The sequence below is a fragment of the Anabrus simplex genome, chromosome 7 (genome assembly GCF_040414725.1).
Source record: "Anabrus simplex isolate iqAnaSimp1 chromosome 7, ASM4041472v1, whole genome shotgun sequence".
NCBI classification, from domain to species: Eukaryota; Metazoa; Arthropoda; class Insecta; order Orthoptera; family Tettigoniidae; genus Anabrus; species Anabrus simplex.
In genome coordinates this window covers 58,624,019-58,650,487 of record NC_090271.1, presented here as the reverse complement: position 1 = coordinate 58,650,487, position 26,469 = coordinate 58,624,019, and the positions used below count along the sequence as shown (strand labels likewise).

Below are 26,469 nucleotides of genomic sequence, written 5' to 3'. Positions count from 1 at the left end.
GTGATCTAACCTCTCGTCTTTAGAATACAAAGAATTCACTTCTTTCAAAGTATCATTCTCATGAACAGAAGTGAACTCCCTTTGTACATGAATGGCTTCATTACCCGAGATCCATTTGTTTTCAACAAAGGCATTTAAAGCTATCCTTAGCAGTCTGCTGCTTAGAGGCTACTTGGCTACACTTGGATCAAAACAAGAATTTAATTTAGTCAGTTTATATGCTAGCAGTGAGCAGATGCGGCCAACAGCTGGAAAATGCAGATGATGACGACGATATGCCAGCAGTGACCTTTCCAGTAACTATTTGCACAAAGCTACCATTCCTCTTAGACAATCTGTGCAAAACACTAATATATCTCTATCATTTAATCCAGGATTGCCACGAAGTGCTGCTTTAGCAGCATAACCTATGTCAATTTTAGATGCAGGCAGAAGATTTTCTTTACTGTCTAAATACGTTTTAGAAGATCTTCTGAAGACTGCAGTGACTCAGACTTAACAAACCTTGTCACGATATTTATCATCAATGAAAGATTCATAAAGGAGTGATGCAAATGGGAGATCTGTCTGAAACTTTTAGGAATGGTTCCAAATCTCCAACAAGTGATAAAAATGACAACTTGGCCTTAATAACCTTATCTTTAAGTGAAGTTGATACTATTTTGAAGCTGTTACAGCTTGGGATTTTCTTGTCTCTGTTCGTTCCTTCCACATATTTTTCGACATTAGGTAGGATATCTATAGCATGTTCAATGACTTGAAAATTTTCAAGCCATCTTATAGCACAATATTTCGAAGGAAATACGTTTGAACCTGAATAATGTATATAATCAGCACGACTTGCAGGAGCTTAGCAAAACAAGAAGTGAAGAGCACGAAGAAACTCTGCGATATTCCTCTGGGTTTCTTTTACTGCCATTTTATATGAATTGTGCACAGTATGCAAGCCACAAGATCCAATGTTCAACAAAATAGGAGCATCTAGATCATCTAATAAATTACCAAAGTCCTGAAGGAACTTTTTATTAACATTTGGACCATCCACTGAAATTTGTAATTTTTTTAGATAGAGTCCTTGCTGTGCTTGCAAAAAACCACTTAACAAATCTGAGGAGGTAGAGTGACCAAGAAACATGGAATCGAAAGAAGTGCATACTTCATTAGTATCAGGATTGAAACAATGAACTACAAGATGCATTTGGCCAATCTGAGAAACTTAATTCAGTGACTCGTCAAACCCAACGGTGAAATGTGTGCACTTACTAACCATCTCAAGAACTTGTTTATGGAAATAGAGCCAAACCATGAGTGATTGTATATGCAAATTTTGTTCTGTGCAGTTGAACTTTCGAAGCTGTTTCAGAGTCTGGAAACATTACTGGAAAAAAGTGAGAATGCAATATAGGTCTAATTCATCGACCTCACCATTCCCCACCAACACAGAATATTCAATAGTAAGCAGATCAAAACATCGAAAATTCGATCGATCAATCATATAGCTATTGATATTATTGATTACTTCACATTCGAGATCACACTAACTTTTCATTAAAATTTATTCCTGGCATAAAAGACATGCCCTAGATTAATGTTATAAAAACTGAAAAATGTGTATTACACGGATAAATACGGTATGTCAATTTTATCTGGCAGAAGAATGAATTTCCAGATTTTTTCCTGAATTCCCTGACATTTCCAGGTTTTCCCATTAATTATCAAATTCCCTGACATTTCCCTGTTTCCCAGGTTTCCCATACGGGTGGACACCCTGATCTACTAATGTCATTTCAAGCCATCTTGTCGCTGACAGCTCAGAACAATTACTTACTTTGTTGCCGCATCCAAGTTTCATTGTGGACAAGTACATTATAGATTTGAGTTTTGATGACCTATAGGTGTGTTTGGCAGTTTAACAGCCAATGGTATGAGAAAGGGACACTTAAAAGGTCATTTTAAGGAAACTGTACCCTGAACACCAATTATTGAAACTCAACTTTCAATTACATTGCACAATTAAGGTTCTCTTGTAAAAGTCTGTATGCATTTATTTACAAGACTAGGATGAATTAATGCATTCAAGGAACTAAATAAAATACAGTACTAACTTAGAATCTAGCTGGAATGAAACAAGACAAAAATAATGCCTAGGTTAGTCTTAACTCACTCTGACCTGATATTTAATCACTGAAGTATGCAGATTTTTTTAAACATTCTAAACATCTACAACTAATCTTTGGAACTTCCCACTTCAAAAGCTACTGAAATGGGAGAGGGTTTGTTGGAGAGGATGAGAAATACAGACCAAATGCTAAACAATATACTATGCAACAGTCATTTTGTGAAAAGTACAACAAAAAAAAAAAGATTATTTTTAAAATATTGAATGAACATTCAAAAGCCCATTTTCCTAAGTTAATGGCCAAATCACTCATTTGAACTTCTATCTGGCAAGACAAAATCTCTTTCACAGAACATATGAAGATAGTGCACCAATAACAAAACAATCTGTAATCTTTATCAGAATGAATGGTACAAACTTGTGATTGAAACTACACTGAATTCACAAAGTATAATATACAATGTAAAAAAAAAAAATTATAGAACTGCAGTTCCTTTTTTCAATTACTCTCTTCTGAATCATGAGTTTCAATACCAATATCTTATTTACACAGTATGACACTTAACGTTTAACAAAAATAAGATCCTGATTCATAATCTTTTCCCTTAGCTGTCAATGTATATATATATTTTTTCCAATTGTATTTAGAAACCTGTAGAAGACTCCAATTCCTTTGCAGGTGATTTGTTTCGATTAGACTTTACCTGAAATGAGAAAAACTTGCTTTAGTAATTTTAGTACAACTAACACGTGTATGTTCAGGTAAGCAGAAAATGACAAATCAGAGCTGGAAATGGGAAGGAAACAGGGTAACCAATTTCCAAAATACTTTCTTAGTGTTTACTGAAGTTGATATAAAGAAAATTTCTAGGATGATGGGCTAGGATGTTTACTCCAGTTCTATTCTTAAACCCCTTGGCAGTACATCCATGATGGGCCTTGACCAACCAAGCGACCGCTGCTCAGCCCGATGGTCTGCACATAAGGCGACTCATGGTTTGTGTGACAAATACTCTCTGCAGTTATTCTTTGTTTTCTAAACCAGGATTGCCATCGCACTGCTAGATAGCTTCTCAATTATAGTCATGCAAGCTGAGTGGACCGTGAACCAACCCTCAGGTCTAGGTAAAAATCCTCAACCTGGCCGGGAATCTTGGGACCTCTACGCGAGGCAGGCATGCTACTCTTACACCACAGGGCTGGCAGTTCTATTCTTATATCAGCTTCCATTCTACTAATTTTCTTTATGTATGTACATCCAACACTTGTTCTGTTTCTCTACGGGATCGGGTATGAAGAGATGAATCTTCATAGCAAGTTTTTCTGACCAGATGCCCTTCCTGATGGCAACCTCATTAGAGAAGTTAATGAAACGAGATGAAATGAATGACGTGATATGATAGCAGGAAGGGAGAGGGTGAAACCTGGTGCCAGCACATAGCCTACTCTTGTCAAATAGCACCAAAGGGTCTGCTCAAGTCTTGGGGTCACTATCAACAGAGTCGTATGCCCTAACTCCACAAGAGCACTGCAGAAAGGTTTTGAATTGAATCCAGGCTTTTGGCACACAATCTAGTGATTAGAAATTTTATACCTCCACCTCTCCTAATCTGCTGGCCAACATTCTGATGGTGAAAAGGTTTTCGACCAATGGGACGTGAACCAGCTAACCATGATGTCCGACCATATAGACTTCAACGCCTTACTGATCATGGACACCCGGTTGGCATTCTACTAATTTCCTTTATAACTAGAATAAACCACCCTTTTCAATAGTTCTTTTTGGCTGACTTGAGTCATTATGTTACAAGTTATTGCTGTCAGTACAGATAAGTCTTCAGGCTATTTAATATTATTCATCTCCCTTTCTTCACTTTTATTATTATTATTATTATTATTATTATTATTATTATTATTATTATTATTATTATTATTACTACATTGTACACAAAGTACAAGACACTTTCTATAAATATCAAACAAGTGTGTCTTCTATGGACAAAAGCAAGGTGGAGATTCAGGAGGTGATAAGGAAGGTAAACCTAAGACAGTCCAATTAACTATAGTTCTTTTATTAAACTGTATATTATTTTTTAGTTATTAAAGTCTCCTTGATATGCCCTTGTCTTACATTCAGACCCAATGTGCTGAATAGACTATGGGAGCAGCACAGTCAGACTATTAGGAGATGGAATTTTGTCTTACTTATAAGGGGATTTAGCTCCTATTCAATGGTCTGAATCCTGTTAAGAACAGTCCAAGTTTCCCATGGTAGATTAAACCTAGGTGCAGAGTCGTTTATCTTCAATTAAGACCAAAGCTGGGGGCTAGCGTTCAACTGGGCATATGCATAAAAATACTGTTAATCTCTGAGCATAATTTATTTGTGGATATTTGGATTTTAGCCGCTTCCTATTGAGGTCAGGTAGGTCTTCGTGAATTGGTACACCCAGGTTTCCTATCATCCTGTATTCTCGTAACAGAGCTGCTTCCCTGCACAGAAGATTATTATGATTGTTTAAAGGGGCGTAACAGCTAGGTCATCAGCCTCTAATGGCACGGGGTGCAACGGAATTGAACTTCAAAATGTATCCACTGACTAGAATATATAACTAATGGTTTTTTTTTTGCTATTGGCTTTACGTCGCACCAACACAGATATGTCTTATGGCGACGATGGGACAGGAAAGGGCTAGGAGCTGGAAGGAAGCGACCGTGGCCTTAAGGTACAGCCCCAGCATTTTCCTGGTGTGAAAATGGGAAACCACGGAAAACATCTTCAGGGCTGCCGACAGTGGGATTCGAACCTATCTCCCGAATACTGGATACTGGCCGCACTTAAGCGACTGCAGCTATCGAGCTTGGTATAAAACTAATGATAATGAAAAAATTTGTTACTTTCATTGACCTGTGTCTTATCCTTGGCTTTGACAATATGAAAGTGACTAAGGTGTGTGCAATGCTCGTAATACCAATCCTCATGCAGCCAGTCCCTGTTATGAATGGTGTGAAAATGTTGCTCATAGGGTTGGTTGATGAATGTATTTCAGCAGGCTTGGCAGACTGATATGTAATAGCAACTTCTGGCTTGGTGAGGAAAGCAACAGGAAACTACCTCACTCATTTCCCTAGTACGCCTCTTCAATGATGCCTAGGCCATCTATGACAGCTGATGGCGGATCTGTTGAGGATCCAACCAGCCTTAGGGCTGAGGACTGACCACACAATGAAAATTATTGTGAAACAAAAACAATCAGTGGATCAAATTCACAATGCCTTAATGATTGGGATGATTCTTATCTAAAGGGGTCCAAATTCCAGGTCACTGGCCCCTCACATGATACTAATCGCTAGTAAAGCAGAACCATGGTGTTCCTCCTACAGTGGTACTAATCACAGGTAATGTAGACCCATGGTATGTCACAATGGCACCATTCACAAGTAACAAACCCATGGTGTTTTGCACTTAAGGGTACTACCCACAAGCAGTGCAGACACGTAGCGAGAATAATCACAGGCACCGGTATTCCCGTAGTGTTCCTCACTTAGTGGAACTAATCGTAGGCTATGTATATTGGTGTTCACATAGTGGTACTAATCATAGGCAATGTAGACCAACAGTATATCACATGACACCACCCACACGCAACAGACCCATAGTGTTTTCCATATAATGGCACTATTCCCATAGTAATCCTCTCCCGTTGATACTAATCACAGGCCCAGCTGGAGGCTGTAGCAGTTCAAGTTCCTTAAGTAGTAGTGATTATTGCTCTGAAAGGTTAACCAGGCACATGTAGTACTACTAATCTCAAGTAAAGTCTACACATGGTTTTCATCACGTAATGGTGGTATTAGTCACAAGTAATGACCCATGGTGTTCAGCACGTAATGGTACTAATGGTACTATTTAAGACAACAGAGTGCCGACATGCTGCATAGACGTTTCAACTTGACACCGAAACTTCAGTGATCCTCTATTCTATAGGAACTGTATTTTCAATCTCTGTTATACAATTTTTGTAGTGTGTGGCATTCAAGGGACTCCGGCAAGCCAAAGGCCTTTAGTGCACCAAATGTATATATGTATATTGTTTGACATAATGTTGGCAACAGCACAGATTTTTGAATGGAATTCCAACGAGTCTAAGCCCCATATTGTACCATAAGTATACATCTTAATAGTAATATTATATTAGAATAAGGCATTCTTGTTAAATTAGTTTTAGTAATGTTTTATGTACAATCGCTATTAAGCAGGTTCACCAACAGCTGATCTTTTTACAGGTCAAAACCGGTACTGTTTCAATGTAGATAACTTTAAACATTTTGTAATAAAGTATTGATTAGGTGGAAATCTCATTCTTCATACTTGCATTCTTAATTCATCAATATGGACAATAAAGCTGATAGATTATAGTATAGTCTACTAATCTAGAAGAGACTTTCCATATTTTATATGGAAAAAAAAAAAGAGACATTTTTATTTGCATGCATTTGTTTTACAATGCAATAAAAACTAGGTGATCTAGGGTAATTGTTGCCTCTGAAACTTTGAGTAGAAGAACTGGAAACAATAGTTAAAAGATTTCACACAAATCCCACGTTAATGGGATTATTTCATGAAAAATAGAGTATGGTATGAACCAAGACTTTGTTGTCCATTACTTGGTTTTACACACCTTGCACTCATTTCACACAGCTCAGTGTGCTGTAGTGCTTCATCACCTCATTTGTTTAGAATTACTGCTTCACATTTCCTAAAAATGCACTGTGCCATGCTTCTGCGCCATGCAATATTGTATCTTAAAATGACAGCTTGCCATGCAATTACTAGTCTTTTTTTTTTTGCTAGTTGTTTTACGTCGCACCGACACAGGTAGGTCTTACGGCGACGATGGGACAGGAAAGGGCTAGGAATGGGAAGGAAGCGGCCGTGGCCTTAATTAAGGTACATCCCCAGCATTTGCCTGGTGTGAAAATGGGAAACCACGGAAAACCATTTTCAGGGCTGCCGACAGTGGAGTTCGAACCTACTACCTCCCGAATACTGGATACTGGCTGCACTTAAGCGACTGCAGCTATCGAGCTCGGTATTACTAGTCTTAAGAAGTTTAAATCATTGAATGAATTATAGGAATCCTCACCGGATCATTTCAATATGCATATCAGTGTAAGACTGATTTACACTACCGGTATCTGTTTATACATAACATCCTGTACAGGAACAAATATCCACTAGAATGCAGCAGAAATTTAAGACTATTTGCTCTCAAGCAGAAAGAGATCAGACCGTTTCAAACTCTCTAGAAAGAAAAGAACTGATTTGGGCCGAGTCATCCATAGAAGTAAGTCAGAGATCTTCAGCTTCAAAGATATACCATTTCCATCTCTGTAACTTTATAAGGGGTTAAGGTGTCCGACTCGTTGGCTGAATGGTCAGCGTACTGGCCTTCGGTTCAGAGGGTCCCGGGTTCGATTCCCGGCCGGATCGGGGATTTTAACCTTCATTGGTTAATTCCAATGGCCCGAGGGCTGGGGACACCCAACATCCCTGCAACTCACACCACACAACACTATCCTCCACCACAATAACATGCAGTTACCTACATATGGCAGATGCTGCCCACCCCAATCGGAGGATCTGCCTTACAAGGGCTGCACTACTAGAAATAGCCACACAATTTTTTTTTTTTTTTTTAGGGGTTAAGGTCCCTCTACTTCACTAATTGTTGAAGACTAGTTTTAAACAGAATAATTTTAATATGTATAACCTCGGTGAAGGCCGCTCACAGCTGGGTTCTGTGTTCAAATCCCAGTTGCTCCATGTGAGATTTGTGCTGGACGAAGCAGAAGCAGAACAAGTTTTTCCTCCAGGTACTTTGATCTTCCTGGTCATCTTTCATTCCAGCAATGATCTCCAATATCATCTCATTTAACCTGTCAGTCATTAATCATTGCCCCAGGAGGGTGACAGGCTCTGGCAGCCAGCACAATTCCTATCCTCACTGTTAGATTGGGTTTCATTCATTCCACTCCTGACCCAGTCAAATGACTGGAAACAGGCTGTGGATTTTAACTAACATAGGTTACATATGAATTCTTCGTTCTTATCTTTATAAGTTAAAAACTTCATTTTCCTGTATTGAACTGAGATTCACAATTAGAATTACAGGAAGGTTCAACCTTTTCAATACAAAATGTGTTATACAGGTGTTCACAACATATTATTTATTATATTATTAGTACTGGTTTCGATGCTTAATGCGTCATCAGCTAAAAAATCACAAGTGGGCAAAGTACATATCACAAAAGTTGTATAAATAATTCTTACATGGCAAAATACATCTGTCAGTTATGAAGTTTTATGGCCGATGATGGCTCATGGAGCAGAAAGATATTCCACAATTATGTGTAAAATAATCTAAGAGATTATTAAATTATCTATATTGGATAGATCGACACAGATTCTTCTTTTGATCATTGTAGTCATTACAGACCCTAAAAAATGAATTTCACCACTTGTAATGTTATATCAGTCACTCTTTCAGAGTTGAGTCAATTCTTCCAGGCAGTGCCCCAGGGTACTTGGAACTTTCAGTACCACTTTTGGGATATAGTCATATTCCAGCTCTTTACAGAACCTGTCAACAAAACCTTTAGTACATGTTTTGAGAACACTTGTTTGACACAGAAGGCATGAACAATGCAAATAAACCTTCACTTAAAGACAACATGGATTTAATGTGTGTTTAAGAAACTCTTTCACCTGATGATTCAGTGTTCTCCCTAGGAACTTTTTATATGGGCGCACTGCCCTGCTGTTTTTATAAGCTGCCCAGCTAACATAACCTAGACATATGCTAGTTACATAATATTAATGCATATTTGAGTCATTGGGTGCTCCAAATTGAAACATAAATACTGTAAAACTGTTTAAATGATAAATCTTCATTATTGTCAGCATAATTGAATCAATTAGATTGAAGTTCAAATGTGTAGCTTAACTATCACGTAGTGTTGTGCGAGCAGTGTCTGGAGTAGTATGGAATTGCATGTGAGCCCTATTCCTCATGATGTTTCAAACCTGTATGGCATTCCACAGAAACCGAGTGGTAAGCCCTGGTGTTACACGATTATGAACAATCTGTGGAACAATAGAAGTTCAAAATACTCTTTATGTCTTGTTTGTGATAACACTAAAACAATTCAGTTATATAGTTAATGCTCAATTCACCAAATGTCAATTGGGAAGGTAATGCGAACGACACGAAGCATGACTGACAAATGGCAAATAAGTTAATATGGGAAGGGCACCTGATTCAGGAAGTGATTGAACAAACTAGAGGGAAGAATATTCTGGATGTGGTGCTGGTAAAACCAGATGAGCTCTATAGAGAAACTGAAGTAATAGATGGTACCGGTATTAGTGATCACAAAGCTGTTTTTGTGGTAATTAAAAATAAATGTGAAAGAAAGGAAGATATTAAAATAAGGACTATTAGGCAGTACCATATGGCTGATAAAACAAGCATGAGGGAGTTTTTAGTAAGTAACTAATTATGATCGGTGGAAAACTGTAAATAAACATGTAAACAGACTCTGGGATGGGTTTAAAGCAATTGTTGAGGAATGTGAAAATAGGTTTATACCTTTAAAGGTGGTAAGGAATGGTAAAGATCCACTATATTATAATAGAAGCATAGAGACTAAGGAGGCGCAGGTTGGAAAGAGTTAGAAATGGCTGTGCAAGTAAGGAGAAATTTAAGGAACTTACTAGGAAGTTGAATCTAGCAAAGTCAGCTAATGATGATCATAATTGACAGCCATACAAATTTTAGTGAAAAATGGAAGAGTATGTATAGGTATTTTAAGGCAGAAACAGGTTTCAAGGACATTCCAGGAATCATTAATGAACAAGGGGAGTGTGTATGCGAGGATCTTCAAAAGCAGCATGCAAAGATTATTGGTTACAAGAATAATGTCCAGATAGAGGTGGTGACTAATACTAAAGAAGTATTAAAATTTACCTATGATAGCAATGACATTTACAGTAAGATACAAAAGTTGAAAACTAGAAAAGCAGCTGGAATAATAAGGTTTTAGGGGATATACTAAAGACAATGGGTTGGGATATAGTACCATATCTGAAGTACGTGTTTGATTATTATTTGCATGAAGGAACTTTACCAAATGAATGGAGAGTTGCTTTAGTAGCCCCTCTATACAAAGGAAAGGATGATAGACAAAGCTGAAAATTACAGGCCAGTCAGTTTGACATGCATTGCATGTAAGCTTTGGGAAAGCATTCTTTCCGATTATATAAGGCATGTTTTGCAAAATTAATAACTGGTTCGATAGAAGGCAGTTTGGGTTTAGGAAAGGTTATTCCACTGAAGCTCAACTTATAGGATTCCAGCAAGATATAACAGATATCCTAGATTCAGGAGGTCAATTGGACAGTATCACTATTGACCTGTCTAAGGCATTTGATAGGGTGGATCATGGGAGACTACTGGCAAAAATGAGTGCAATTCGTCTTGACAAAAGAGTGACTGAATGGGTGGCTCTGTTTCTAGAAACTAGAACTCAGGGAATTAGAGTAGGTGAAGCTTTATCTGTCCCTGTAATAATAAAGAGGGGAATTCCTCAAGGCAGTATTATTGGACCTTTATGTTTTCTCATATATATCAATGATATGTGTAAAGAAGTGGAATCAGAGACTTTTTGCAGATGCAATTCTGTACAGAGAAATAAATAAGTTACATGATTGTGAGCAACTGCAAAATGACCTTGATAATGTTGCGAGATGGATAGTAGGCAATGGTATGGTGATAAACGGGTTTAAAACTCAGGTTGTGAGTTTCACAAATAGGAAAAGCCCTCTCAGTTTTAATTACTGCGTTGATGGGGTGAAATTTCCCTTTGGGGATCATTGTAAATACCTAGGTATTAATATAAGGAAAGATCTTCATTGGGGTAATCACATAAATATGATTGTATGGGTACAGATCTCTGCACATGGTTATGAGGGTATGTAGGGGTTGTAGGAAGGATGTAAAGGTGAGAGAGCATATTTGTCTCTGGTGAGACCCCAACTAGAATATGGTTCCAGTGTATGGGACCCTCACCAGGATTACTTGATTCAGGAACTGGAAAAATCCAAAGAAAAGCAGCTCGATTTGTTCTGGGTAATTTCTGACAAAATAGTAGCGTTACAAAAATGTTGCAAAATTTGGGTTGGGAAGACTTGGGAGAAAGGAGACAAGCTGCTCGACTAAGTGGTATGTTCTCAGCTGTCAGTGGAGAGATGGCATGGGAGGACATCAGTAGACTAATAAGTTTGAGTGGTTTTTAAAAGTAGGAAAGATCACAATATGAAGATAAAGTTGGAATTGAAGAGGACAAATTGGGCCAAATATTCATTTATAAGAAGGGGAGTTAGGGACTGGAATAACTTACTAAGGGAGATGTTCAATAAGCTTCCAGATTCTTTGCAATCATTTAAGAAAAGGCTAGGAAAACAACAGATTGGAATCTGCCCCCTGGGCAACTGCCATAAATGCAGATCAGTAGTGACTGATTGATTGACTGATTTACTGCCTGATATTGTTAATGCCCAAGGGGGAACAAATTTAAATGTTATTGTTTATGTAGTTTTCTCCACCCAGTTACTCATTCCTGCCACCTGGTTGACAAATTTCTGGGGGAGAACACTGATTCACCATTACTCTAAAATGGAGTATACCTGGCTATAGACTACCAGGAGTTACATTCCAGTCATATGGTAGAGCAATCTACATTCAGAATTATGTTACTTCAACTCTCATCTCTTCTGTTTCAGTCAGTACCGGTACCTAAAAGAAAACAGTTTTGAATCAATTTCTGTTTTATATTTTGTGTGTTAAGTCCCACCCTTCACACATCTATGTTCAACAGTTGAGGTTATTTGTTCTAGTAAACAGTAGTAAAACATCCTTCTGCAGGGGCATAACATTAGGGCCTGCAATGCAGGTGGGCCCTGACCTTGAGGGGGCCCTGCAGACCTTTTGAAAAACAGTAAAATTTATAGGCTAATGTCACTCAGCACGGGCATGATCAGAAAGGTTCAGGCAGGTTTCTAGAATCAATGGATTCTATTTGATGTAGAGGAATTGCCACTTAGTTGCATCTAGCAGCAGTTTATTGTGTAACACAGCACAGCAGTAAACAATGCTGCTCTTTCAGTCTCTTGCAACATCACAACACATTCCTCAGAAGACCTGCACGAAATTATTTAAAAATAATTACAGCAATGAAAATTGATACAAAAATATATTTCAGTAAGAAAATTATACTTTATGTATGCACTGAATTTTCAGAACATTTCACTTTTGTCACAAGTTTATTCGACAAATTTATAATGGCAACGAAAAATTAAAGCAATTAAGAGTTAATACGAGGGCTTTCTTTTTTTCTTTCAACCTCCGGGTTATAAACGAAAGATAAGTGTACATATACAAATGAATTTATTACCAATTGTTAGGTACAAATGTGGTTACTTTTCAACATAATCACCATGGAGGTTGAGGCATTTGTCATACCTGTGAACAAGCTTTTCGATCCCCTCTGCACAGTATGTTGCCGCTAGAGAGTTCAGATAGGCCTGAACGTTGGTTTAAAGATCTTCATCCTCCTGGAACCACTGCCCTCCCAGCCACTTTCAGTCCCAGGAAGAGGTGGAAGTCACTCTACACTAAATCGGGACTGTACGGTGGATGGTCAAAAATGTCCACCAAAATTCCTCCTGCAGAAGTTGTTGGGTGACACGAGCACTGTGAGGGTGTGCGTTGTCCTGAATGAAGAGGATTCCAGACGTCAGCATGTCTCGTTTGTTCTGTATGGCCCTCCGCAGTCGTCATAAAGTCTGGCAATAAACAGCTGCATTGATCGTAGACTCCCGTTCCATGAACTCAACAAGCAACACACCTTTTTGGTCCCAAAAGACTAGCCATCATCTTCCTTTCATTGAAGGTTTGTTTAAACTTGTTCAGTTTGTTTGGTGAGTGCGTGTGCATCCATTGACGTGATTGTTTTGTTTTGGTGGTGACGTATGAAACCCAAGTCTCATTGCCAGTCATAATGAGTAAGAAACGTCAACGCTGCTGCCATCCAGCGACTTTTGTGGTCATCAGACAACATCTTCGGAACCAATCGGGCGCACAATTTCCTGTAGCGCAGGTGTTCTGTTAGGATCTTGTAAACAGATGACCTTTAAACTACAGGAAATTTCTCACACAACTCGCTTATGGTAAACCTTCGGTTCTTGCGAACCTCTTGGTCAATTTCGTGAACAATGTCATCTGTAGCGACAGACTTGCGTCCTTGCCCCCCTTCATCGTGAACATCGGTCTGGCCTTCTTTGAACTTCTTGCACCATTTACGCACAACTCCATCACTCATAACGTTTGGACCGTATACTAGACTCATTCGTTCATGAATGTTAGCTGCACTATTCCCCTCTGCTTGAAGGAAACTTATCACACTACGCACCTCACATTTGGCAGGAGCGTCAATAGTAGCGGCCATGTTTCCGTGCCAATACCTCGGCTCACACTGGTGTGAGGAAGTTGGCTGTGACCACGGGAAGAGGGGACTTTCACAGTCACCTTCAAGTGCGAACAGTTCCAACAGCTTGTGTGGTTCTTTACCTGTGCGATCGGAGGTTGGAAAAAAAAAAAAACGCCTTCGTACATACAAAGATGTAAGTGGTACAATGGTTGGCAGTTCAGCTGCTTAGTCATTCAACAATAAAACCATAAAACCTATTAACATTATTTTTTAATCTTCTAATAACAGATACGCCCTTTGTTCATAAAACTTTCCAATATATTCCATTATTTCTACCTGATTACATTATGTTATAGGTTTAGCATTTTAGAGGGGGCCCAAATTTTTATTTTGGCATGTGGGCCCATGTAACAAATGTTATTCCCCTGTCCTGAATGAAAACTTCCACGTCAACTGCTTTACTTTAACACTTAATAAACACTCAAGAATACAACCGATACGAATACTCAAGTGATAGACCTGAACAAAAAATCTGGGCTTATTTTCACTTTAATAAATTTTAGTGTATAGCTAGAAATCTTAAGCTCTTACTTTCCGTTTCCTTCTGGCTCGTGGGCTGGCATCACTATCAATAGAGCTGTCACTCTCTGAAGAGTCCGATGAAACATCCGAACTGCACGTGTAGCTACCAGAAGCAGAAGTATCTGTGGCGCTCGAGTGGAATGACGATTCTACAAAACAAACTGAATTTATGATTTTTGTTCACAGTTCTCTAGATCAATGAAGTACAAACTGATCGATTGTAAGGTGTAACAGTAATGGCACTTGTGAAGAAGAGACTAGCAAATATTAACACGAAAGACTTAAGCTAAATATCCACTATGGAGGGCAGGGAAAAATTAAAGACAATACAACAGGTCCATTTGCATTTCTCAGACAGGTTGATCTTAATTTTGTTACAAGTGAGGCTCCTGCTGTTACCACACTATGCCTAAAGTTGTAAGCCTCTGGAGATCACAAATGTAATAGCAAGATTCATATATTGAACTTCATAGGCCAACAGCTGGAAACTGCAGATGACGATGTTGCAAATTCTATTGACTGAATAATATAAACAAATTATCACTTACTTGACAACTTAAATTTACTTTCCTTATTTAGTAAACTGGTGGCCATGGGAAGTCTTCAGTGTTTCAAAAATTTACCAAATGAACCACAGTTGCATTTTATTCTCATTAGGAGAATGGAACTGCTGTTTACAACTGAATGTTACTTATTTCTGTACTAGTGCCAGATAACAGATTTCCTATGGATTAGTTCAATTAGTGCTGCTACATGCAACAAATCCTGCTGACGGTCTTAGTTATTTGTAGTACTTCCTGGGACTACATATAGAATTTCAATAGATAGGTATTAGTAAATAACCACTTAAATTAAATTTAAAGGACAGATTGATAATTAAGCATTATAATATACACAACTTATGTGAGGAAATTTTCTACAGTACAGCCAACTTAACTGGTATACATCACTAAAAAAAATCTTACGATGAAATAAGGTGGTATTCTTCTGATAATTAACATCCAGGTTGTCTTAGAGCAAGCAAAGATATGAACATTAAAATCTGTCTACGATATCCAGCTCTTTGCATGCCTTCCTCCGAGGTTTTAGAAGTTTGTTTTGAATACAGCAGAACAGTAAGCTGATGTGTATGAACACTGCTTTGCAAGACTAATAAATGTTGCCAGTCTTTCTTCATTTCACAATACTTTTTCCATCAGATGAGAGTATTCTTTTGTTCTCACCACTCTTGCCTCCTGCCTTGGTGTTATTAAACTCCTCAGTGACCTGAGATGCTGTTGTACTATTTCATGACCATGAAGAGGATGATGGTTGTCCACCTCTCATTAGAGATTCTCAGTTTCAGCTGTTACTTGCCATCAGATTGATGGAGCTATGCCATATGTGTGTTATAGCTTATTTTAAATTTTATGTTTCTGGTTGGAAGCAGGCAGAAACTGCACCACACGTATCAATCAAAGCAGAGTTTCTGTTTGTACAGTTACTGGATGTGCTCCCCAGCTTAACCCTGTAATCATGCATAGTAGCTATTCTTGGCTCTGACTTTCATACCAACAGAATGACAGTGTGCTCAAGACTGATCAGGATGAACTAAAATTTGAAATCAGGGGTGACAGTAGGGTTATCATTACCCATCCATTAACTTCTTTCTTTGATAGAGACATATTGATGCTTTCTGATATTGCATGCCCTTCTGCTGGCGATGGGAAGCCGATAAAATCTTTGCCACTCTTATCCTCCTCCAAAGGACCTACCACTCTGGCACAGAGCAGGACAATGCCAAGGGCAGAGATGGGAGAGGATGATCCCTGACATTCTGAGGTCACTACCCAGCAGGCTTCATGGCCTGCCAGCACTACTCTGTGAAACAGGTGTCTGTTTCTATTGGGACTGGGACTACACTAGGGCATCAGCACCTGCCACCAACTGGCAGGGAACTATAGTAGGGCACCATTAGGATGAGGTCCACATGAGGAAGGAAGCCTCCCTCCAACCAGAGAATGGCTTTAGGAAGCTGCCGCTATACCAGGGAGGAAGAGGAGGGGGAGGAACTGACCCCTCCATGGAAGAGACACATGCAGAGAGAGCTACATTTGTAATCTAGGACACAGGAAGCAGAAATAGGAGAGATTTAATTGGCACCCCTCAGCAGCTCCTGCAGTGTTTTTGCAGTGTTTCTGCAGTGTTATTTGGGGCTCTCATCAAAACTCCTGCAAGCTTCTTGTCTGATTCAAATCACTGTTCATGTAACCATCACATCACACAAATCATCCATAGTGATTATCACTGTCAACAAGGATGCTTCAGGACATGCCAATAGGGGTATATCAGGTGTTTTCAAGTTACATTTAATGTTCTTCTCCATACATAATTTAAGGCTGATGATGACCCAGTACAAGGGTCAAAACTAGTCCCAATATAATAAATAATATTAACATATTATATTAAATCACACAGCTTGCTCGACATCATGAGAAGTGCCAGTGTGCACCAACAGTGCAGAAAGTATCAAAGTCCTCTACATTTTAATTCCGTGTTGATAGGGTGAAAGTACCTTGCCAAGGTCACGAAGTATGTGACTAACTCAAATTTTGTCAGCCACAAAATGCACTGAACCTTTCTTTGCACATGCCATATCTCGACTGGAGTCTCGTTCTACGTTCATTCTGTTGCATGTACATTTCCAGTCGCTCCACCTGCTCCACTGCTTAAATAGTTATACAGTGGCTCAAAAAAGTATTGGTCTGTTGAAATTCGTGTTCAGGGCTGTATGTTTGGGGTCATTATCTTGCGTAAACGTATACTTTGCTGAGAGTCCCATTTTTTTTTGTACATTTGATGGAGGATATGTCTTGAGGATGTTCATGTATGCTTTGTGATCCATAGTCCCTTCATTAAGGCTAATTCACCTACACAATTCACACTCATGCAACCCCACAACATCAAGGGAACCACCTCCATGCTTCACAGTAGCTGTCAGATTCTTCTCTTCAAGTTCAGAATTAGTTTTCCTTCACACAGTCACTCGTCTGTCTGAGCTGAAGAGGGTCAATTTACTCTCCTCGGTAAAAACAGCTCTCTTCCAATCCTCATAGCTGTAATTTTTGTGCTCTTTAGCGTATGCAAACATCTTCTTCCTGTTAGCCTTACTGCTGTACGGTTTTCTATGGGCTGTTCTGCTCACTGATGTTTCACGTAGCACATTTCGGATGGTTTCAGATGACACTTGCACTTCTACATCTTGTTGCAACGCAGTAGCTATCTTCGGCGCACTTATTTGAGGATTTTGGGCCACTTCACGCACCATTTGCCATTTGTATTGTACTGATAACTTCGAAGGCCGGCCACTTCCTGGTCTATTTTCTATTGTCTTTTTTTCTTTTGCACCTGCACACAATATTTTTAACAGTTGTAACAGCACTTCCATTAATTTCACTTATGTCCTTGAAAGATTTATCGTTTTGAAATAGTCGCACTGCAGTCCTCCTTTCTTCCATGGTTGTTTCTTTCATTTTCCTTTCCATTGCTAGTTGAATGTGGAAACAATGCTGAATATTACCTTCCAACGTGTCAGCACAGACACAATGAGCCCGACTTGCGATAGCACGATGTCACGATGATATCGTTTACTAGACCAATACTTCTTTGGCGTGTAATGACTCACGCTGTTGTATTACTGGTTTGTTAGCAAACAGCGTGAATCTCCTTGGATCCAAATTCAACCTACTGATGTACTTGACTGTCGTACATATTATCTACATACGTGTAATTCCATTATATGTACCATTATTTTTACTCTACTGTTCCGTTCATACCACGGCTATGGGCAGACCAATATTTTTTTAAGCCACTGTACGTAAATTTTAAAGAGATTATCTTCAATTTGGTGTGGGTTGCATTGTTTTGTTTTGAAGTTATACAGATCTGAAACTGCACTATGTCTTTACAGACAAACTATAACAATGTATTAAATCTCAAGTTTCTCCTCTGGCCTACATTCTTCCTAGAATGGGATTGTCAGAGTAAGAAATAATCACAAACATGCTGGCATCTGACCAAGCTTTTATAAGTAAATGGTTAAACAGTGCCTCAGGCAGAGTTTCATCAGAACCAGGATATTTTAGTTTTGTACCAGCACATCTTACAACCAAATAATTTATAAATACAATTTTGCTACCAAAAAAAAAGAAAAAAGCATTGAATAATTAACAGTTCTAAAATATAACCACTAACTTATTAAATAAAGGTAACATACCATCATCAACATCATCTTCATGTCTTATTTTCATCTTGGTTTCTACCTTATGTGATAGTACAGCAACTGGATTCCTAGTTGCTGAAACAGAAATTATTCAAAATACCTACATCATATTAGTTCAAATTAGATTGCTACATTCAACTGACATTTAAAATGTCAATTGTGACATTACTTGTGAGTGAGCACCCTGATAGTGAATTACTGTAACAGGAAGTCTTGAAATATATAATGGTAAACTGAACAGCTAAGAAACATTTTTCATGTTTGTAACTTCAAACTTTTTCAGACACTAATTACACCTATAACATACCTGTAAAAAAAAAAAAACACTAGTAAACAAAGAATGACATGTTTTATTCTTGGAAGATCATCAGATTCTATCAAATCACATTTTAAATTTCTAAACAATTTCCATCAATATAAGAAAGTGGGATTTGATAAAAACATTTCATTCTGTTCAATAGGCTGTTTCTTCACAGGTATGTTATAGTGTTACAATTAATGTTCAACAGACTGAAAAACTTAAGATACTTCAGATACTAGCTCCCTTCTTAACGACCGTTTCAAATGATTTTGTTACCTTAAGCTCAAAATAACTTGTGTATCAGTACATCTTACAATGCACTAATGATTGCCAGTTGTCTTTATCAGGTTAACAAAATTAATCTGTGTTCAAGCCAAGTGAAAATGGAAAAACATGTAAATAAAATTATGAATTTCAAACCTTCACCCCCATACAGTGCAACAATATCCGTAGATAGTCTATACAGAGTAACGGGCTATTAGTAATGTCAAGGTATCACGTTACCGTAACAAAGGTGTGAACTAAAGGATTCAAAACATCAGTTGTCCGAGGGACAAAAATCTTTGAATTGTCTACAAAAAGCAGATCCTCTCTCCCCATCATTATGTGAACGATGAAAAATTTGAGGATTGGGGAGAGCCCATGTTTAAGGAATATTCCTACCCAAAGAGAGAACTAGACAAAAGATGTACAGTATTAAGGCACAAAAGTTTTCTCCACATATTTTTGGAAGGTTGTGTGGAACAGACGAATTTCAGAGGATGACCATGGCTCTCATACATCAGTCAAATAACAGGTTAGAAGTCCTGTTACAGTTGCCTAATGCTGAAGAGCTAGTGAACAACCAACCTTGAGAACTGATACAAACCAATCTTTGGAGTGATCACTTCAGAAGAAGCCTCATGTATAATGCCAAATATTCAGGAAGAATATGAAGGAAAGTTACTCAAGCAGAAATTAAATGAATGACTTTCCTGATGTATGACCGGTCATATGCATTTCAAGTTTTAATACACTTAATTCTTTTCATTCATCTATAAATACATATGTTTTGAGGTAGAATAAAAGCACCATTGAAAGAACACTAAGATATACAGTAACAAAAATTGGCCCCATGGTCTAGGGGTAGCAAGCCTGTCTCTTATCGGGGGACTAGGTCAGTTTTCCTACCTGGATCCAAGGGCTGGACTGAGGGATCCATCAGCCTACTTAACAATTTAAGAGCCATCTAACAGTGAGTTAGAAGTCTCAGGTCCCGGGTTCATATCCCGGATGAGCCCCCATTCAGGGTTACAAGATGGCGACTACTGTGTGCGAGTCTGTGATATCCGTAGTGGATAATGGTGTAAGATGCAGTGATATGTGTGGCAAATGCAGAAGAGTAGTAAAAAATGGGATTCTGTATCATAAGTGTGATGAATGGTACCATTTTTGTTGTGCAAATATTGTAGTAGTACTGATACTGAAGAAAGTGTATGGCTGTGTCCCGAGTGTAAACAAACTGATAGTGAGGCAGAACAAGAAAGACTTACAAAACTATAAGATTTTAGGAGTGCTGCTAGAAGACTTATGTGCTCTGAAACTTGAAAATTAAAGCTTAAAGGACAGAATAAAGAAACTGGAAGATAAGACATTGGAGAAGAAAGATCGCTATAGACTGAAATGACGCGTAGCCATTTTAGGCCTAATGTTTAACATATGGGAGAAACTACGTACAACTTAAAACTGGGAAAAAACTCTTTGCAATGCCAAAATAGATTTAAGTAATTGCAACAAGTTCCAGAAGACTCATCAAGTTTTCCAAATAATTTTAAATCCAGTGGAGGTAACCTACAGAAGAAGAAAACCAACCGAAAGTCAAGATCGCCAAAAGTTCATCTCTACACAGACAGTCAAGGGCGGGGTATGGCAGAAGGCGTCAGGCTGCAGAATCCAGAAACTGGTTTTATGACTAATAAAACCAGGTGCCAAAACTGAAGACGTCTTTTCAAGTTGTGATCCTGTGGATTATGTGGTGATTGTGAGTGGTACAAATGACATTGCTGCAAATGAAGGTGAGGAACTAATTACGACCCTCAGAGATAAGATTTCCAAACTACCTGACTCAAAAGTAATTGTAGTTAACGTGCCTCCCAGGTATGACCTTTTAGAGGACTTGTGTGTGAACAAAGCTGTACATGATGTAAATATAAAAATCAAGAGATTATGTACGAGTTTTAGAAATGTCTATGTAGTAGATGCTTTAGGTCTTGGCAGGCAAATGTTCACTAGACTTGGGTTACATCTGAATGGTAATGGAAAAGCAACTCTCTGTAGACAAATTTCTACCATTATCAATAGAGATTTGCAAACTGATCTGCACTTAAGGTATGTATTAACGTTCGAAATCGCCTTTTTTCGCCCAAAAATGCCATTTTAATTTTTTCACTGGAAATGAAAGCTTGAAGTCTCTACTTCAAAATGGGATATAATTCATACATATATTCCAACTGTAAGTATCCAAAAATAAGATTTAAATAGCCACGTGTGCACATGATAAGGGGCGTGGCTGCAGTGTCCTGCTTACATGTAAACATCTTGTCAGATTCTTATTCAAATTTACCTCATTGGTGCGGCTTGCCTCCTGAGTACATAGTTAATAGTTCTGACTAACAGATGTCAATACTTGTATATTCCAAAGACTTATTCCATTGATAGGCAACGGATATAAACAAACCTTCCTTGTGGCCAAGTGGTCTTTCACATTGTGACCAAAGAGTTTGTTTCTCTGTGAGTGTGTATAAAATGGGTTCTAAAAGCCGATGTAGAGCAAAGAAAAAGAGAAATTTTCATGGAAACAGACATAGCACGGTGAATGTCAGTGTTACTTGTTCTATCTATAAATAGTGAGACTGAAAGTAGGCCTAATGTAAGGGAATCATTTTCTAGTGATTCTCAGTCCAAACTTTCATCTGTAAATATTGAATCTGATAGTGTTAGTGACATTTACAATATCATTATTGACATAGAGTGCTTTACACGTATATTATTTGCATTAGCTTTCCCTAGTTGCTTCAGCTGTAATACAGTTTTTTGTAAAAACCTAGAAATTCTGAGATTTGGTTAGGGAATGTCCCTTGCATTGTTTTGCAGCAACTGTGATTATGAATTCCCAACTGACAGGAGCACTCATCGATAAGATGCAAAATTATTTGCAATTGCTTTACGTTCCAACACAAGCGGTATTCACGTCATGTCAAATGGCATATGGGCCACATTGTACCATTTGACAGCAACAAAGGACTGTCCCACCTACCATTGGTGTCCTGTAGGAACTGACAGCTGGTGCTCATATCAGTGAGCTAAAGCAAATAATGAGATAGAACAATTTTAATTCAAACCAGGCCTGTCCTTTGGCATTCTTCAAGCAGTGAAGCCTATATATGAGCGACTCACTAATCCAGAAATGCTAAGTCCTTGCATGGATTGACTCAAAATGAGTCATTCAATGCCATGGTATGGAGAAGGTGTCCTAAGGAGACAAATGTGGGGCTTGATACCTTAAAATTAGGAGTGATGGATGTTGTTTGCCATTTCAACTGGGAGAACGGAGTGGAAATAGAAATATTGAAGAAGATGGGAATTGCTCCTGGCAAGTACACATCATCTGGTGTACTTGAAGCTGATGCAGTACCATTACACAAAGGTGCAAATCAAAGTACTGCAGAACAAAAGCAGAGGAGGCAGTACTTGAGAGGCAGAAGAAAACAAAGACAAGCAACTTCTAAAAGAGGGTCCAACCTATGGAGCAGGCAAGTTTCTAGGTGCCCAAATAAGTGGGTTATGTTCATAACTTAGTTCTAAAACTTCAGTGCTGTTTTTCTTGAATGTAATTTTTTTGCACACATTCCCATATTTCAAATAAATTTAAATATCCTTAAAATTGAGATAGAAAAATCAATGATAAATTAAATTAAAGCTAATGAATGTGGGAATGTTGTAAACTAGTACTTTGTTAATATTGTGAATATTGTTATTGTTATTTTTATAGCCATTGTAACACGGGTGATTAATTATTTTTAAACTTTTGTCAAAAATTATGTCTAGCTCACTTTCTGTTTTTGATAATTAGAAGATCCTAGTTCACAACATTCTATGAATGAAATACTTCAACTTGGTGAAAACAATTTCAAGATTATAACAATTTTGGAAATTTTATGACATTTTGAAAATTTGTGTTTTTTTCATTAAACTAATTTTTTGGGTGAAGATATGGCACAAAATTCATTGCATTATACAAAACTGTTAGTTTAATATTTTTTGTTTTATGGTACGAAACTAAAAAAAAAAATCTGTTAAGAATTTTGGATTTTCCTTCGAAACGTTAAAACATACCGTAAGAAAACCCATACCACTAAACTGGCACATACAGGGAAACTTGTCAGAAAACTCAGATCCTTAAATCGAGATCTATGTACAAGGATCTGGGTTCCAGGGAAGTTCTCAACTCACGAGTCAAATGTTACCCAATTGCAACAGTCAAGTTTTAAGGAGGAAGGGGGTCTGAGATTGCTCTTGGTAAACTGTCAGAATGTAGTAAATAAACAATTAAAATTTAGTACATTGATGGAATCTTATGAGACTGATGTGGTGATAGGAGTGGAATCGTGGTTGAGAGAAGGGGTGGGTAATAGAGTAGTATTTCCAGAAGGGTATACAGTCTACCATAGAGACCGACGAGATAAAATGGCGTGGCCTTAAGGTACAGCCCCAGCATTTGCCTGGTGTGAAAATGGGAAACCACAGAAAACCATCTTCAGGGCTGCCGACAGTGGGGTTCGAACCCACTATCTCCCGATTACTGGATACTGGCCGCACTTAAGCGACTGCAGCTATCGAGCTTGGTGAAACTTAATGTTCACATGAATGGTTTACTGATGAAGGGGATGAAATATTAGGAATAAAATTAGTTTGTGATAATATGAAGGAGGTGGGAATTATAGGAACATATAGGCCTGGAAGAGAGAAAAGAGACATGGAAATATTTGAGGAAATAATAGATTATACTCATAAAAACAGTAATAATGATATGGTAATAATTGGGGTATATACACTGACAGTGACAATGCAACACCAAGGAGGAGTGGTTCGAAAGGGACGAAAGTTGGGGAAAAAACAGAGACGGCACGGATGAATAATATATGTTTATTTCAAACCGATATGCAGGTTACACAATGCGCACGGCATCGACTCAGTAGGATGTAGGACCACCGCGAGCGGCGATGCACGCAGAAACACGTCCAGGTACAGAGTCAATAAGAGTGCGGATGGTGTCCTGAGGGATGGTTCTCCATTCTCTGTCAACCATTTGCCACAGTTGGTCGTCCGTACGAGGCTGGGGCAGAGTTTGCAAACGGCGTCCAATGAGATCCCACACGTGTTCGATTGGTGAGAGATCCGGAGAGTACGCTGGCCACGGAAGCATCTGTATACCTCGTAGAGCCTGTTGGGAGATGCGAGCAGTGTGTGGGCGGGCATTATCCTGCTGAAACAGAGCATTGGGCAGCCCCTGAAGGTACGGGAGTGCCACCGGCCGCAGCACATGCTGCACGTAGCAGTGGGCATTTAACGTGCCTTGAATATGCACTAGAGGTGACGTGGAATCATACACAATAGCGCCCCAAACCATGATGTCGCGTTGTCTAGCGGTAGGGCGCTCCACAGTTACTGCCGGATTTAACCTTTCTCCACGCCGACGCCACACTCGTCTGCGGTGACTATCACTGACAGAACAGAAGCGTGATTCATCGGAGAACACGACGTTCCGCCATTCCCTCATCCAAGTCGCTCTAGCCTGGCACCATGCCAGGCGTGCACGTCTATGCTGTGGAGTCAATGGTAGTCTTCTGAGAGGACGCCGGGAGTGCAGGCCTCCTTCAACCAATCGACGGGAAATTGTTCTGGTCGATATTGGAACAGCCAGGGTGTCTTGCACATGCTGAAGAATGGCGGTTGACGTGGCGTGCGGGGCTGCCACCGCTTGGCGGCGGATGCGCCGATCCTCGCGTGCTGACGTCACTCGGGCTGCGCCTGGACCCATCGCACGTGCCACATGTCCCTGCGCCAACCATCTTCGCCACAGGCGCTGCACCGTGGACACATCCCTATGGGTATCGGCTGCGATTTGACGAAGCGACCAACCTGCCCTTCTCAGCCCGATCACCATACCCCTCGTAAAGTCGTCTGTCTGCTGGAAATGCCTCCGTTGATGGCGGCCTGGCATTCTTAGCTATACACGTGTCCTGTGGCACACGACAACACGTTCTACAATGACTGTCGGCTGAGAAATCACGGTACGAAGTGGGCCATTCGCCAACGCCGTGTCCCATTTATCGTTCGCTACGTGCGCAACACAGTGGCGCATTTCACATCATGAGCATACCTCAGTGACGTCAGTCTACCCTGCAATTGGCATAAAGTTCTGACCACTCCTCCTTGGTGTTGCATTTGCTCTGTCAGTGTACTTGCCTGAAGTTGAATGGAATGGAGCTGCAAGTGAAGCCCATGAACAGAAACTGGCAAATAAGTTAATTTGGGAGGGAGGATTTACACTAGTACAAGAACCGACTCGTCAATAACTTGCTAGATGTATTTTGGTTAAACCATGGGAAATTGTTGATAAAACTGAGGTAATTGAAGGAATAGGTGACCATAAGGCTGCAATAAGGGATGTAGGACTCTTACCAAAAATGCTTAATAAGAGGCTCACACATGACAAGAAATTATACAGAAAAGCTAAAGTTGACGAATTTGGGACTTACCTTAAATCACAATTCAGTTGTTGGATAAGTGAAGGGAGTAATGTGGATACACTTTGGGCTAAATTTAAAGGAATAATTTGGGAAGGAGAGAAGAGATTTGTACCTGTTAAGGGTAAAATGACCTCAGACCCTGTTTATTATACAAGGGAAATAAGAAAATTAAAAAGAAAATGTAGAATAGTAAACAGGAAAAATCAAAGAGGGTAGGGAGAATAGAGAAACTAGAAAACAGGTAATGAGGGAACTGAATAGAGTGAAAAAGGAAGCAAAAGAGAATTATATGAATGACATTCTTTAAGAGCATAATGACCACAAAGGGAAACGGAAAAAGATATATTCATATATTAGGAATAAAAAAGGAAAAGGAATCCAAATTCCTACAATGGCGGGAGAAGGGGGTGAACACTTTAATAGATACTGAGAAAGTAAATCTATTTAGTAGGGAATTCAGAGATTCAGCAGATTGTCAGGAGTTGGAAACTGTAACAGAAGATAGAGAGGGAGAGACACACAGGGAAACAAGAAGCTTCTCATTCACAAATGAAGATATTTTTGGAGAAATCCAACTGCTTTGGCAAGGAAAAGCAGCAGAAAGTGATCAAATTACTGGGGAGGTATTAAAGACAATGGGGTGATACATAGTACCTCATTTAAAATTTATCTTTGACTATGTCATAAATAATAGTGTAATACCAAAGGAATGGAAGAAATCTATAATACCGTACCAATTTATAAAGGAAAGGGCGATGAAAGGAAACCGGAGAACTACAGACCAATCAGCCTGACCAGTATAGTTTGTAAAATACTGAAGAGTTTAATAGCAAAGTATATCAGAGGGATATGTGATGATAAAAAT

General features: G+C 38.9%; 1 protein-coding gene across 4 annotated transcripts in view; it reads right to left on the bottom strand.

Annotated features, from left to right (window-relative positions):
* Positions 1–2,025: 2,025 nt before the first annotated feature.
* Positions 2,026–26,469, bottom strand: part of LOC136876901 (uncharacterized G-patch domain protein DDB_G0278987-like) — a 60,281-nt gene continuing 35,837 nt past the window's right edge. For all 4 annotated transcript variants that reach the window (XM_068228486.1, XM_068228485.1, XM_068228487.1 and 1 more), the window contains exons 3-5: positions 18,507–18,587; positions 14,261–14,400; positions 2,026–2,823 (exon numbers count right to left, since the gene is read on the bottom strand). In XM_068228486.1, coding sequence (XP_068084587.1) covers positions 2,764–2,823; positions 14,261–14,400; positions 18,507–18,587 — 281 coding nt within the window. In that variant the 3' untranslated portion in view covers positions 2,026–2,763. The remainder of the gene's footprint in view (positions 2,824–14,260; positions 14,401–18,506; positions 18,588–26,469) is intronic.